The sequence below is a fragment of the Triticum urartu genome, chromosome 2A (genome assembly GCF_056163025.1).
Source record: "Triticum urartu cultivar PI428250 chromosome 2A, HENAU_Tu73, whole genome shotgun sequence".
In the NCBI taxonomy this organism is placed as follows: Eukaryota; Viridiplantae; Streptophyta; class Magnoliopsida; order Poales; family Poaceae; genus Triticum; species Triticum urartu.
Genome location: NC_141874.1, coordinates 757026524 through 757041364, shown reverse-complemented (window position 1 = coordinate 757041364; position 14841 = coordinate 757026524). Strand labels below are relative to the sequence as shown.

Below are 14841 nucleotides of genomic sequence, written 5' to 3'. Positions count from 1 at the left end.
CTACGTCCCCGACAGCCCGATCTGGGAGGCGTGCTTCCGCCGCCGTCACGCCGAGCAGCTCGAGGCCACCAACGGCGTCGTGCCCTCCGGCAGGCTCAACTCCGAGGGGCAGCGCCGATGGTGGGGCGTGCCCGGCCGCACGCTGGAGGCCGTCCTCGAGTACATCGAGGGCGGCAACACGCCGAGGCTGGAGTACCCCGAGCCCCCGTCCTTCTCTTGCCGCCGTGGGAGCTCGTGGACGCCGAGGCGCATGGACCCCGAGGCGTCCTCTTCCTCGTCCGGTCGATCGTCCTCTCCCTGTCTCCGCCCCGTCAAGCCGGAGCCCCAGGACACGCCTGTCAGCCGGCGCACCGGCAGCTCCGGTGTCCGCATCGCCGACTCCACCCCCGCCTCTGGCCACCTCGTCCTCGTCAGGCCCAAACCGGAGCCCAGCCTCCCCCCGGAGTACGAGGAGATAGCCTGGCGCGGCTTTTCCGACGAGGACGCCCTACGGTGGGCGCGACACGACTACCTCCGGACTGAGATGGTCCAGCAGACCCGGGCCCTGGAGGAGATCGCCGCCCGCAACCGTGGGCGCGAGGACGAGCACGGCGTCGTCATCCTCGACAGCGACGACGACGAGGACGCCACCGGAACGTTCAACCCGCTGCGCCAACCGGGAGAGGGTTGCAGCAGGGACGGCGGCCGCGGCGGAGGCGACGACGACGACGACGGCGGCGGCGACGGCGACTACACGCAGTTCTACAGCCTCCTCGGCATGTAGAACGGCGACGAGCGGCGAGGCGAGGGAGACGGCGGGCCTAGCTGTGTGTTTTTTTCCTTTTTTGTAAAATATTTTAAATATGTATGAACTCTCGCCGTGTTTCGTTGAATTTGGTTTGAACTTGCCGAAATATGTATGAACTCGTCGAAAATGGTTGAATTTGCGCCATGTTTGTGCCACACTTTTAATTTTCACAAAACTTCGTGGGCGCCGCAACTGGGTGGCATCACGCCCCCAGCGCGCGTTTTGCGCCGGTGTGCCCCCAGGGGGCGATTTTTAGCGCCTCCTGGGGGGCCAACGGCTGAAGATGCTCTTAAATCTAGGAATCCAATAACTCCCGAATGTTCGGATTTTAAGCATTTCGGCCCGAACATTTTTACACGGCAACTTTAGTTGATAGGGGATGGCAACTTCGTCATTTTTACATTTCGGGTTGCCATACTTAACTCCTGAACGTTCGGGAGTTATCATTACCAAAAATCTATTGATGAATTCCACCTCTTTCTTGGGGCATAGGTGAATCTATAATAAATTGATAGTAGAGCGTGTTGGCTAAATCCCCAACCCTCATGATGCACTTCGTTTGATTTCTATATTCTTATCTTGGATGCAACACGTATTCCTATATTCCAAGCGTAGCAGATCACACCCACTCCGATATTACTACATACACTTATCCGTGCGATTCTTACTCTGCAACCAATTCCACGACAATGCGCGCTTGCAGGGCTGGCTCACATTACATTCGGTTCAGAACACCAAGTTGGAGGAGCTTTGGCTCATCCATTCAAGGTTACTAAGTGAACTGGAGCCCCTCGTGTTCCAGCCTTGCCGGTTTATCTGCAACCTTCCTGTTTCCCGCCGGTCATCCCACCGTTCGTCCTCTGCTGCGCAGCCGGGAGATCTCTGCTCTTGTTTAAGTTCTCAAACATGTTCTCGTGTGGAACCGCTGTTATCTAGTGCTTGGGGAGGGAGACCGTTAGACCAAGCAGACACGACACAAGTCAGTGTCTGAAAATAATGAATGAATGGATACTGACTCATATCTCTTCTCGCCTTCTCTCCCCAATTCAGGAGAAACCCGACTCGTGGTGGCTTCAGGTTAGGGTCTCCTGGAGGAAGCCTCTCAGACATTTCTTTTACCTGATGATTATTGTATTGTACGGTTTTAACAGGTCACTAATATGGAATGGTGCAAGGAAAAAGAAGAGACAAAAGTCTCAAACAATCGACCTGATCCATGGACAAGCATAAGAACACCTTTCCCCATTTCTTTTCAGCTATTTCAAAAGTAAATATATAGGACCAAGCATACCTCTTCTTTCAGTTTCTGAACCTCTTGCTTCAAAAGTTCATTAGCATCCTGGAAAGAGGCTGTGCCTCTTGCGAGTGAACTTTTGGGTGCCGTGTTTACCACTGTAGTAACAGTTACCTCTTCTTTCAGTTTTTTAACCTCTTGCTTCAAAAGTTCACTCGCAAGAAGCACAAATGGGTCTCCAGGATGGAGCAGTCCCTCGCACTGGGACTGCTCCATCCCAGACACCCATTTATCGTCTGCAGTATCGCCATGACCCAATCTTACATTTGCACCCTTGCCCCATGTGTAAACTTCACCAGCATTTGTCAAAACTGCAACATGATCAAGCTTCCACAAGCAACCTCCTCAACACCACCGCAGTCAGACCTTATCTTTTACTAGGTGTGCATACCTTCCATCATTATTGGGGTTGCCAAGCTGTCCATACACAGAGCTCCCTGAAGTTGTCAAACCCAATCGTAAGAGTATGGCCACATGCAGATTTGTGCCCTGAAGTTGTCAAACCCAATCGTAAGAGTATGGCCACATGCAGATTTGTGCCCTGAAGTTGTCAACCCAATCGTAAGAGTATGGCCACATGCAGATTTGTGCCCTGAAGTTGTCAACCCAATCGTAAGAGTATGGCCAAATGCAGATTTGTGTATGTTGTAGTATATCAGTAAAGAAGACACACGAGTTGGTTTGAGTTTCAAGGACCTGCCACCATGCCCAAGCCAATATTTGTCTCCATCTCCCCATGTAACTAGATTTCCAGATGAAGCATTTGACTGCATCAGCATCATAATAACATCCACAACAGCAGCACTATGCCACACCCCGCATGAAACAGAAATCATCCTCAAATGCTTCAAAGACTCCACTTCCTTTGGATACGAGATAGTTTCTTGATTCCCATGAACTAGGGCTCCAGAGTCCAGATGCACTGTCGCCAAATGTGTACAACAGTCCAGAACTAGTTATCAAAGCTGTATGGCATGTTCCGCAAGAGACAGTCGACACCTGAAGGCCTTACAGAGGACCTGAAACTCTTTTGGGAATCCAGTGACTCACGGTACTACCATGACCAAGGAGTCCTACATTGTGGGTACCATCTCCCCAGGTGTAAAGATCACCTGTTGCTGTAACAGCACAAGTATGGAATTCACCAGAAGCCATTATTTCAACATTGCCGGTTGACAATGACTCGAGTAGACGTAGTTCAAAAATGCTTGTAGCAGCCCCATGACCAAGCCGCCCACTGCATTCTCTCCACATGTAAATACCTCTATCTGTCTTGTGATAAGTGCAGCATGCTTCACACCACAAGCCACGTAACTGACATCAAGCATTACATTTGACTCCAGGGGCTTTGGCACAAGAATATCGGTAGTTGCACCAGGGGAGAGTGTGTTTCCATCAGACGCTGATATTGAAGTGGTGTCACACATGACTTCTCCCCAAATGATTCAGAATCCTCACCACCAGAACCATGGCTGGATGTGCAGAGAGCACTGGAGACACTGACCCGAATGTCTGATGAAGAAACACTTTTCACTTGCATAACTGACATGTCGGTCCTTACTGAATATGCATATTCTCGAGAAGAATGGTCCTTAGAATTTGCTGAGCTTAACTTGTTCTCAAGGGAATCCGTGGTAAATGTAGAAACACTGCTTAGGCTACTTTCCCTGCCACACTGAAACAGAACATAGTAGAAAGTTCAGATAGCACATCATGTTGTAAAGGTGTGGTTCATCTATTTTCTACAGGACTAGCAGCTGGACAAATGCACTTGAAAAGCAGATAAAGAACGAATTCACAGTTTTGCATATCACAAGAGAGCAATTTAGGTAATGGACTAGCACAAGTACAATTATGCTACTGGCAGTCAAAAGAACAACAAATGAAAAGTGGCAATAGAACAAACAAGCAACATTGGGCAGAATCATCGGAACTGTGCTACTGCTGGTAAGAGGTCTTTTAGACGTTATGCTAATTCTCCCATGTCAAACTGCATATTAGTATATGAACCGTGTGCGGGAAATAGTGAAACAATAGTCAACATATAAATATACTAGAGCATGAAAGGTTGATAGTGGACCAATAGTCAATCATAGAACTAAACCTCATGTAAAGAATACTGATAATTTTCCTCTAAAAAAATACTGATAACTTTGCACGAAAACATAACAGCACCTCAAATGATATGACCATATGAAATCATCACTCGAGCAATGGTAAGAGATATATACAGTGCTTAGTAATGGGGAACAAACGTGCATAAAAGTAAGCTATGTTGAAGCAGAGAATTTACATCTAAAGAAAGGGCACCACTGCGCATTTCGTCGGTGTGTTGGGGTTGGGATTTGTGCTTTGCCTGGAGATACCAATGCACTGAGGCATGTAAACCACACCTGTGGTTCAACCTTATCCTTGCAAATCTAGGAAACAACATCAAAACTAACTACATGATATTTTTATTCAGAAATGGAAGAGAAAGAGTAGGTCAGATTTGTTTTCATTGTAATACCAGCTCGAGTGACTGCTTGCCGTCTTTATATATGAGAGAGAAGGATAAACGGTCCTTCTCAGCGAGCAGAAAACATTGGAAAACCAGCTGAACAGAACAACAGATGTTGAGACAGCAAAAAGACTTCAAAAGTGAAATATGACCATATTGTTCAGAATGTCTTACAGTTCTTTGTCCGGACAGAACTCTGGAACACAGAAGCTAGTTTTAAACATTTCTCTTAGTTGCTTGAGACCCAAATAAGAGTTGATCCATCCTGTGAAGCATATAGAAGGAACCATTAATACTGTGCATAGAATTCACGTTTTTTTAGTTCTTGTTGTACAAATTCATCCATTAGAATTCGAAAACTCAAACTCGATTGAAAACTACGTTAAGGCAGCACCGTCCTCTGCTCGGCGGTACTGCTCAATTTTGTTTGCTCATTTTCCGGATGACCAAGGGTATTCAGTTCGTAAATTTCCACACTACTATCCAGAGGCTTGTAGCAGTAACAATTCAAATCAGCTGTAATTCGCTACCATATGAAATCAAAACAGATCATTCCAAACTGTTATAAGGTCATACTGGATAATAGAGATCGCAATTATTCTAACTGAACTACACAAGAGTACGTCTTCTGCAGCACAGCACAAAAGAAAAATTTGTTACTCCGGAATAACAAAAAAAAAAATTGTGCTCCATGTCTTTTGTTGACATACAACGAAAAACTCGGACAGTTCATCCATGTTAATACAAGACTTGCATCAATTGTCCAACATTAAGATGGAACACTTCATAACAACCCAACTTGCCGGAATTGTAACCAAATAAGAACGACAACTAGACAAATCAGCCAACATCTGGCAACCTAAACCCAAGAGGATTAGTGCAGCAGTTGTTCCCAAGCCTCCTAGGTTGCTTCGGAGCATCCCGTATGTCTGGACATGTCGTTCTCTTATGACCTTATTTTCGACAAATAGTACAGAACCAATTGTGTGCAGCATGTAAGGGACAATCAAAGATATAAACAGAAAGCAAACAATGAATCACTATCGTAATCGGTCCCAACAACAGCTGCTAGCTAGATCGTCAGCCAAGATGCAATGTGTCTGATAATCTTCCAAGTTCTCAGAATCTTCGCTTCAGACATAGGAGAACATAGGAGAGAAGCATTCACATTATGAATTCAATATAGGAAGCAGAGTATAGAAGGGGAAAACATAGTGCATGAAAAGTTTCTAGGAGGCAATTATCAGGTCCTAGGAGGCCATTCAGAACCTGCCCATCAATTGCCTCAAGCTCAGAAGTTGAACGCTAAAAAGTGCCAACTCCTTAAGAGGACGCCCACTGCCAATCACGGTCAATTTCCACAAATGCACCAGCTGCTATTCCATACATAAAGCAAATTGCAAAATAATACTCCCTCCGTCCCAAAACAATGCATGGTGCACATCGCAGACACCAAACACGATCTACCGGACATGAAAATAAACAAATTATTTTTCAATTCCCTCCAACAGAAACCAATGCTAAGGCTCTGCTGAATTCTAAAGATTGTAGTTGTGCTAAAATGGATACTGGTTATGAGCATCTGAAGATGGCTTAACACATTCACTAAAGACCTTATCTTGCCTTAGTATGAGAATAAAAATAGTAATGAAAACCGAGGCTACAGCAAGAGAAAACATAAGATAGAGGACCAAAACATAAGAACTAAACATAGGAACAGAAGATATGGGGGAAATGTAGCTGAATTTCATCAATTAGGTAGCGTGCAGGAGCTCATTCTTCTGTTCCTGGTTAATGGACAATCCTATGAATCTATGATTGCTATTCCCAGTCTCACCTTGAGGTAACATGAGCTGGCCGTCATGCAAGGGATTGAAGAGACCCAACAGGATTTGTTCCATGTCTAATTCTTCTCCATTTGATCTGCAAACAGCAGCTTCTGTTAAGCAGTAAAGATACATCAAGATTACTGAAATTGACTTGGTTTCTCTCACGGATTCCTAAAAGCTAAACTTCATCTGTAAGAGTCCACCAATGAATTCCAAGTATTAAAAACTAAAAGTAGAGAATGAGAACTCACATACACAATTTGTGGTAACCACTCTGTCTTCTTTCCTTTGATCCGCACCGGCATTTTTCTGCTTTCTGAAGAACCTGGCAAGGAAAAGCAAGAAAATATCACATGAATGAGATGTAATGGAACAAAATAATTTTCATGGTTGTTGATGGTTTGACTTTGCTATCAATCTTCTGGAAAAAATCTCAACTGACCTCATGAAAGGTAGGTAGCTATGACAGGTAGGTTCCTGTGTGGGTTCTTTTGATCTTCTCGACAGGATCTCACAATCAAGCAGCATCAAACCATGCCATTAGTCTTTCTTCTGGAAAGATTGTTTGAGATCTCACATTCAGATTTTCATGAATCGATCAAGAAAACCAAGCGTGAAAAACATAGTAAGCTAAACTGATAGTAGAAACGGTGTAGGAAATAAAATAAGAGGGCAAGGCTTCTTCCTCTGATTCAGCTGATGCCGTAAAAGACAATGGATAATTGAATGACATATATTCCATGTAAGCTTCTACAACATAAAAGGAACAAAGGAAACAATATAAAACTAAACAGCAACTAACTAATGCAACTTAAATGAAAAGAATAGTTAAAACAACATAGCTTATAGCTTGGCAATTTGTAGTCGATAGACACACAAAGCTTGGTACTTGAACAAACAAACAACCATCTACTGGAAAAACATAATAAGTAGATAGATATAACTGGGCAAAGGGTGTCATACCATACTTCATAGAATTCTTCTCTTATAATGTTCTGCAGCATAGCTGAGCACCAAGTTTATCACAAGTTAAACAAGACTGATCAGTAGTTCAGGAGCAAGTTGACATGCCTGCATACTGTGTACAACTGATGCCATTTCACCAGTGAAAATAGAACGCACTACCATATTTCTGCCGACTAGGCAGAGGTTTTAAGCAAGACAAAAAGAAAACTAAGCATTTCGCTGCAGCAAGTTCCCACCAGACCACATCCATTTGATTCTAGTTGTAATAGAATGAAAGCATCTATTACTCTAGAGAGAGTAACATGCATGTGTTAAAAAAACATTCAGACACTATGCATAATGTGGCTTCTTAACGGTCAGACCAGAAATACTTCCTACAGCATGACTTGCAAGTTATAGCAGCAATGTAAGTAGAAATACACCATCTAGACTTGGCTTATAAAACAGAGTCGATACACACAGTCAAACACATTAGATAGCAGATCGATACAGCAATAAGTTCACATCTTACATAGCTGATCAAATACTTGAGCACCATCGAACATATCCCTCTCACAGAATAGCCTTTTTGGTGAAAGCACTGCTAATAATAGGTGACCAAGCAATGGTTATCTTAACCTTAGAGCCGTCGAGGTCACATTTATGTTTACTTATGCCGCAGTACTGAGGCCTGACCATGACAGAAGCTTGCACAGGACCAACAGGGGAGTAGGCTTCTATGACAACTTTCAGGGTTTCTTCCAATTCTTCAGAATCTTCACTCACTGTTCGTAATTCAACAGAAACAACATGCCTTGACAGATCAAGGTAACCATCTTCTTCGCCTATTGGCATCTTCCCGCCAGCACAATAACGAGAATCAAGCAATACAACTTGGGTGGGAGTGGCAGGGCCTTCACTACCATCTTTCTGAGGTGGTGAGGAGCAAGCAACTCTGCCTCCATAACTGAAAGGGCTTTGACTGCCTTTAACAATGCCGACACGCAAGAAAGTGGCTTGGACTGCTCCACTATACAGTTTCTGCAGGCTTAACTCGGTTGTGCAAAGACAGTTGTCAAAAGTGACAGTATAGAAACCATTATGGGTATCATAACCATTGTAATGGCCTTTTCTATTGATCAACACGCTGTCTTCAGACTTTGCTTCGCCGCCCTTGAGTTTTAGTTCAACTTCAAACTCAAGAGGGGATCCGGCTGAGATTGCACGAGATGGGCCAGTCAAGCACAAAAAGGAGTCCTGCAAGCACCATCATTACACACACTGAATTACAACAAACCGATGGATCAACAAATTAAGACACATGCATGCAACAAAGAGGAGATAAAAGGAAAGTTAACAGAATACGGCAGGCGCTTACCTTTTCGGTGATCTCTTGGAAGTTGTCCCTTAGCCGGTGGAAGAGAACGTTGCGCTTGCCATCCACACTGTCTCGTGCGGCGATGACGCCGTACACTTTGAGTGGCCATTGCAGGAGTGGCCATTCCAGGTCCAAACTGATCTTGGCAATCTTGAAGGAGAAGATCTGCAAGGTGATCCCACGAGTAGTATAATCGGATGGGATCTGTCTGGGCGTGTAGTGTGTAAAGTGCATGGGGCTCACTAGGGCTGCACGCACAATTTTGTTAAGAAAAATAGTCAACATGCGATCGATCCTAATAAACCATGAATTAGTACTTGCTACAAGGAAGGAATGAGCTGCATTGAGAGGAATCATACAAAGCAATTAACAAGAAAAGTAGTTAACATGCGATCGATCCTAATAAACCATGAATGGGTACTACTTGCTACAAGGAAGGAATCAGCTGCATTGATAGGAATCATCATACAAAGCAATTAACAGTAATGAACTGGTGTTGGCCAAAAAAGTATCTTACTTGCGTATCCAAAGTGTCCAACTATAGATCCAAGGCCTTGAAGGTAGGAATCATAGACCTCCTGATCATCCTCCATCTGCTTCCTTGCCTTCTCCTTGGGATCCTTCTCCTCCTCCGGCGCCACATAATCCTCCTCATACGGGTAGGTGTGCCAGAAAGGTTTCAGTTGCGATTTGAGCTTGGACATGCTGCCCTGCAGATCAGACAACTCTTTTCTGATGCCGTCGATCACGGGCTGATCTTCAGTCTCAAGGCTGCTGCTGCTGCTGCAGAGTGGGGCTGATGGTTTGATCCTGTATCTCATTAAAGACGCCATCTCGTCCATCTGCACACAGAGCCGCTCGATCTCCAGCTCGGAGATGGAGCTAGTTGTTTTGCCTAGGTCCATCTCCTCCGGGCTCGTCTTGTTCTTGATCTTGTCCTTGTGAAGCTCATCATCCGCAACCTCGCCGCACTTGAATTGGGTCATCTCTGTGTCCACATGCTCGCCTCTGGCAGGCATCGACTGAATGGCGGTTTTGTCCTCATGCTCACCGTGTACCTCATCCGAATTCATCCGCTCGCCGATCTTGCCGTCCCTGGCAGCCATGGCCTCACACTGATCCAAAGCCTCAACTGAACTCGTACCCGGAGCGCCCAGCTTGCGGATTTTGAACGGCGGAGGGCTACCCCCCACGACGTCTTCCCCGCCGCCATCCGCCGCCGCAGTTCTTGTGGAGGAGGAGATGTGGTTGTTCAGATAGCCGGCGCCGCCGTCGCCGCCATCCGCCATCGCAGTTCTCGTGTTGGTGGTGGTGACACCGCCGCCGCCTCTCTCCGCTCTTATGGACGACAACAGGCTAAGACGGGCTCGCCTGACGCCTCACAGTCCAACAGCCCAGCTACGTTGTTCGTGGTCCGACTGCTCTCGAACCGCTTGGCGCATAATTTTTGGTGGTGTTTTCTTCCTTTTTGTTATTTTTTTCAGCTCTCCTTTTCGCTATTTTTAGAAAAAATTTAAAAAATAAAATGGCCTATGTGTATTTCGAAAGTTATTCGCGCAACTTAAAAAACCTTCATATGATTGAATAAACATTTCATGAATTTTTAATAATAATAATAAACATACAATTCAAAATAAATTAAGACACATTTAAAGAAAATCATGATATTTTCTATAAAATATTCTTGCAATGTAAACATTTGTACACAAAAAGTACTCGTAACCATTAAAATATCACACGTTTACAAAATGTTTGAGCATTTTAAAAAAATGTCTAAGACATTTTAAGTAAATTTCATGAAAAATAGAATTTTATTCGCACAATTTTATAAAATTATTCATGACATACTAATTTTTTTGACATTTATAAAAAATGTTCTTATCACTTACAATTATGCCACATGTTTAAAAAAACATGAAAAAGTAATGATTTTTACTCTTCATAGGAACATAAATAAATAAAGATTCTCCTCATATCTTCATTTTCCCTTCAAAATTTCTAATGCTTCTTTCCACATGGGGCCATGTCACCAGTTGTGCAGCTTTGAATAGGGCGAGGGATGAATCTTTGTAGTATTGGAATGTAAGGGTTGGAAAATGAGATACAACACCCCCTACCCCTTCGTCTCGCTCGCCAGGCGAACATGCGATTAAGGTTTCAAGCCTTCCGTCGACATTGCCACTGGTCTATCTCATCTTCTGTGGCCTTAGGGCCATCAAGGCGTCGTGGATCTCGACTCTTGCCGGTGGGAGGCCTCATGCTCCGCTTTAGGTGTTTTTTTAGTTGGCACAGTGTGTGTCTTTCTCATAAGACAAGGCAACGCCTCCATGAAGATGCCGATTCTCCCCGTCTAGACCTCGTCCCCATATTGCGTATAGCATCATTGGAGAGCATGTGGAGATAAGTTGCTGGTGGATCTCGCGAAATTTGGTCAGTGTTTGTCTTCGGTCTTAGATCCGGTCTTCGTTCGCCGGCCTTCGTTTGCCTTCAAGTTGGATCCTTCCAATCTACGATGACTTCCGACCGTCTACTACAACAAGGTTTGCCCGTCTCTGGTGACGGGGGCGATTACGGTGGAGCGCCCACTACTGGAATTTCCTTATACGCCGAGTATCGGGCTCTTCGCCAAGAGCCAAACCACGGACACTCGGCAAACACATATACATCAAGAGTAGTACTCGGATAAGACAAGTTCACAGCAATGACGTGATGTTGCTGAGAAGAAGACACGGTGAAGAAGGCACAGTCGGCAAATGCCACAGATGCTGAGAGCACCACACGACAAAGAGATGCCATGTGGCATGTCCGTTTTGCATGTGACGGCTCTATGACTTGGTGGTGTGTCTTTACCGAGAGCTAAAAGGAACGCTCAGCAAACCACCTGTCACCGAAACATTCTAACCAGACAGGTGGACCCACAAGTTACTAAAATATTTCAAATTATTCAAAAAACTAAATAAATAAAGTGAATCCAGCAACGTTTTCTTTGCCGAGAGCAATACAATTGATACGTCTCCAACGTATCTACTTTTCCTAACGCTTTTCTTCTTGTTTTGGACTCTAATTTGCATGATTTGAATGAAACAAATCCCGGACTGACGCTGTTTTCAGCAGAACTACCATGGTGTTGTTTTTGTGCAGAAATAAAAGTTCTCAGAATGGAACGAAACTTTGCGAGGACTTTTTATACAATAAAAGAGAATTTCTGGAGCCAAGAGCCACCGGAGGGGGCACCTGGGTGGGCACAACCCACCAGGGCGCGCCAGCCCTCCCAGGCGCGCCCAGGTGGGTTGTCCCCACCTGGTGGCGCCGCAGACCCTGAAACCGACGCTATAAAATCCTATTTTTCCAGAAAAAAATCAGGGAGAAAGAATTATCACGTTCCACGAGACGGAGCCGCCGTCACCTCCTGTTCTTCATCGGGAGGCCAGATCTGGAGTCCGTTTGGGGCTTCGGAGAGGGTGATCTTCGTTCTTCGTCATCACCAACCCTTCTCCATCGCCAATTCCATGATGCTCCCCACCGGGAGTGAGTAATTCCTTCGTAGCCTTGCTGGTCGGTGAGGAGTTGGATGAGATTCATCATGTAATCGAGTCAGTTTTGTTAGGGCTTGATCCCTAGTATCCACTATGTTCTGAGATTGATGTTGCTATGACTTTGCTATGCTTAATGCTTGTCACTTTGGGCCCGGGTGCCATGAACTCGGATCTGAACCGTTTATGTTATCACCATTATATTCATGTTCTAGATACGATCTTGCAAGTTATAGTCACCTACTACTTGTTATGATTCGGCAACCCCGGAGTGACAATAGTCGGGACCACTCCTGGTGATGACTGTAGTTTAAGGAGTTCATGTAGTCACCGTGTGTTAATGCTTTGTTCTGGTTCTTTATTAAAATGAGGCCTTAATATCCCTTAGTTTACAATATGGACCCCGCTGCCATGGGAGGTTAGGACAAAAGATGTCATGCAAGTTCTTTCCATAAGCACGTATGACTATTTACGGAATACATGCCTACATTATATTTATGAACTAGAGCTAGTGCCGTATCGCCCTAGGTTATGACTGTCACATGATGAATATCATCCAACGAATTACCGATCCAATGCCTACGAATATATTTTATATTGTTTCTACTAAGTTACCATTGCTATTGTTACTGTTGCACTTGCTACAAAATTACTGCTATCACTGTTATCGTTACCATTGCTGTTGTCACTACTATCAAAACTATCATATTACTTTGCTACTAATCACGTTGATGCAGATAATTAATCTCCAGGTGTGGTTGAATCGACAACTCAGCTGCTAATACCTGCAAATATTTTTTGGCTCCCCTTGTGTCAAATCTATAAATTTGGGTTAAATACTTGCTACCTCTTGAGCTTGTGTTGGTTTTCCCCGAAGAGGAAAGGATGATGCAGCAGAGTAGCGTAAGTATTTCCCTCAGTTTTTGAGAACCAAGGTATCAATCCAGTACGAGGCCACGCGCAAGTCCCTCGTACCTGCACTACACAAAGAGCTCCTCGCAACCAACGCGATTAGGGGTTGTCAATCCCTTCACGGTTACTTACGAGAGTGAGATCTGATAGATAATATTTTTGGTATTTTTGGTATAGAGATGCAAAGTAAAAGTAAAAGGCAAAGTAAAAAGCAAAGCAAAATAAAAGTGATGGAGATTGATATGATGAGAATAGACGGGGGGGCCATAGGTTTCACTAGTGGCTTCTCTCGAGAGCATAAGTATTCTACGGTGGGTGAACAAATTACTGTTGAGCAATTGACAAAATTGAGCATAGTTATGAGAATATCTAGGCATGATCATGTATATAGGCATCACGTCCGTGACAAGTAGATCGAAACGATTCTGCATCTACTACTATTACTCCACTCATCGACCGCTATCCAGCATGCATCTAGAGTATTAAGTAAAAAACAGAGTAACGCTTTAAGCAAGATGACATGATGTAGAGAGATAAATTCATGCAATATGAAATAAACCCCATCTTGTTATCCTCGATGGCAACGATACAATACGTGCCTTGCTGCCCCTTCTGTCACTGGGAAAGGACACCGCAAGATCGAACCCAAAGCTAAGCACTTCTCCCATGGCAAGAACTACCAATCTAGTTGGCCAAACCAAACGGATAATTCGAAGAGACTTGCAAAGATAACCAATCATTCATAAAAGAATTCAGAGAAGATTCAAATATTATTCATAGATAGACTTGATCATAAACCCACAATTCATCGGTCTCAACAAACACACCGCAAAAAGAAGAAGATTACATCAAATAGATCTCCACAAGAGAGGGGGAGAACATTGTATTGAGATCCAAAAAGAGAGAAGAAGCCATCTAGCTACTAACTATGGACCCGAAGGTCTGAGGTAAACTACTTACACTTCATCGGAGAGGCTATGATGATGTAGAAGCCCTCCGTGATGACGGCCCTCTCCGGCGGAGCTCCGGAACAGGCCCCAAGATGGGATCTCGTGGATACAGAAAGTTGCGGTGGTGGAATTAGGTTTTTGGCTCCTGTTCTGTTCGTTTGGGGGTACGTGGATATATATAGGAGGAAGAAGTACGTCGGTGGAGCGTCGAGGGGCCCACGAGGCAGGGGGCGCGCCCCCACCCTCGTGACCGCCTCCGGCGTTCCTTGGCGTAGGGTCCAAGTCTCCTCTGTCTTATTCGGGAAGAAAATCATGTTCCAAAAAGGATTTTTCTATTTGGACTCTGTTTGATATTCTGTTTCTTCGAAACACTGAAATAGGCAAAAAAAACAGCAATTCTGGGCTGGGCCTCCGGTTAATAGGTTATTTCCAAAAATAATATAAAATTGTAAAATAAAGCCCAATATAGTCCAAAATAGTAGATAATATAGCATGGAGCAATCAAAAATTATAGATACGTTGGAGACGTATCAGGCATCCCCAAGCTTAATTCCTGCTCGTCCTCGAGTAGGTAAATGATAAAAATAGAAATTTTGATGCGGAGTGCTACTTGGCATAATTTCAATGCAAAATTTCTTAATTGTGGTATGAATATTCAGATTAGAAAGATTCAAGACAAAAGTTCATATTGACATAAAGAATAATGACACTTC

At 44.3% G+C, this 14841-nt stretch overlaps 1 protein-coding gene, 1 long non-coding RNA gene and 1 pseudogene across 2 annotated transcripts; all 3 read right to left on the bottom strand.

Moving 5' to 3' along the window:
• Positions 1–1423: 1423 nt before the first annotated feature.
• LOC147987876 (uncharacterized) lies at positions 1424–2250 on the bottom strand. Its single transcript, XR_015617731.1, has 2 exons — positions 2079–2250; positions 1424–1906 (listed from the first exon to the last, which is right to left on the bottom strand). It is a non-coding gene; the product is annotated as an uncharacterized LOC147987876 (long non-coding RNA).
• Positions 2251–2321: 71 nt separating this feature from the next.
• Positions 2322–7508, bottom strand: LOC147987875 (PH, RCC1 and FYVE domains-containing protein 1-like; annotated as a pseudogene).
• Positions 7509–7783: 275 nt separating this feature from the next.
• Positions 7784–10022, bottom strand: LOC125538631 (uncharacterized). The gene is made up of 3 exons (XM_048701887.2): positions 9251–10022; positions 8734–8981; positions 7784–8612 (listed from the first exon to the last, which is right to left on the bottom strand). Exons 1-3 carry the CDS (start codon positions 10020–10022, stop codon positions 7929–7931), a joined length of 1704 nt encoding a protein of 567 aa, XP_048557844.2. The 3' UTR covers positions 7784–7928.
• Positions 10023–14841: the final 4819 nt, after the last annotated feature.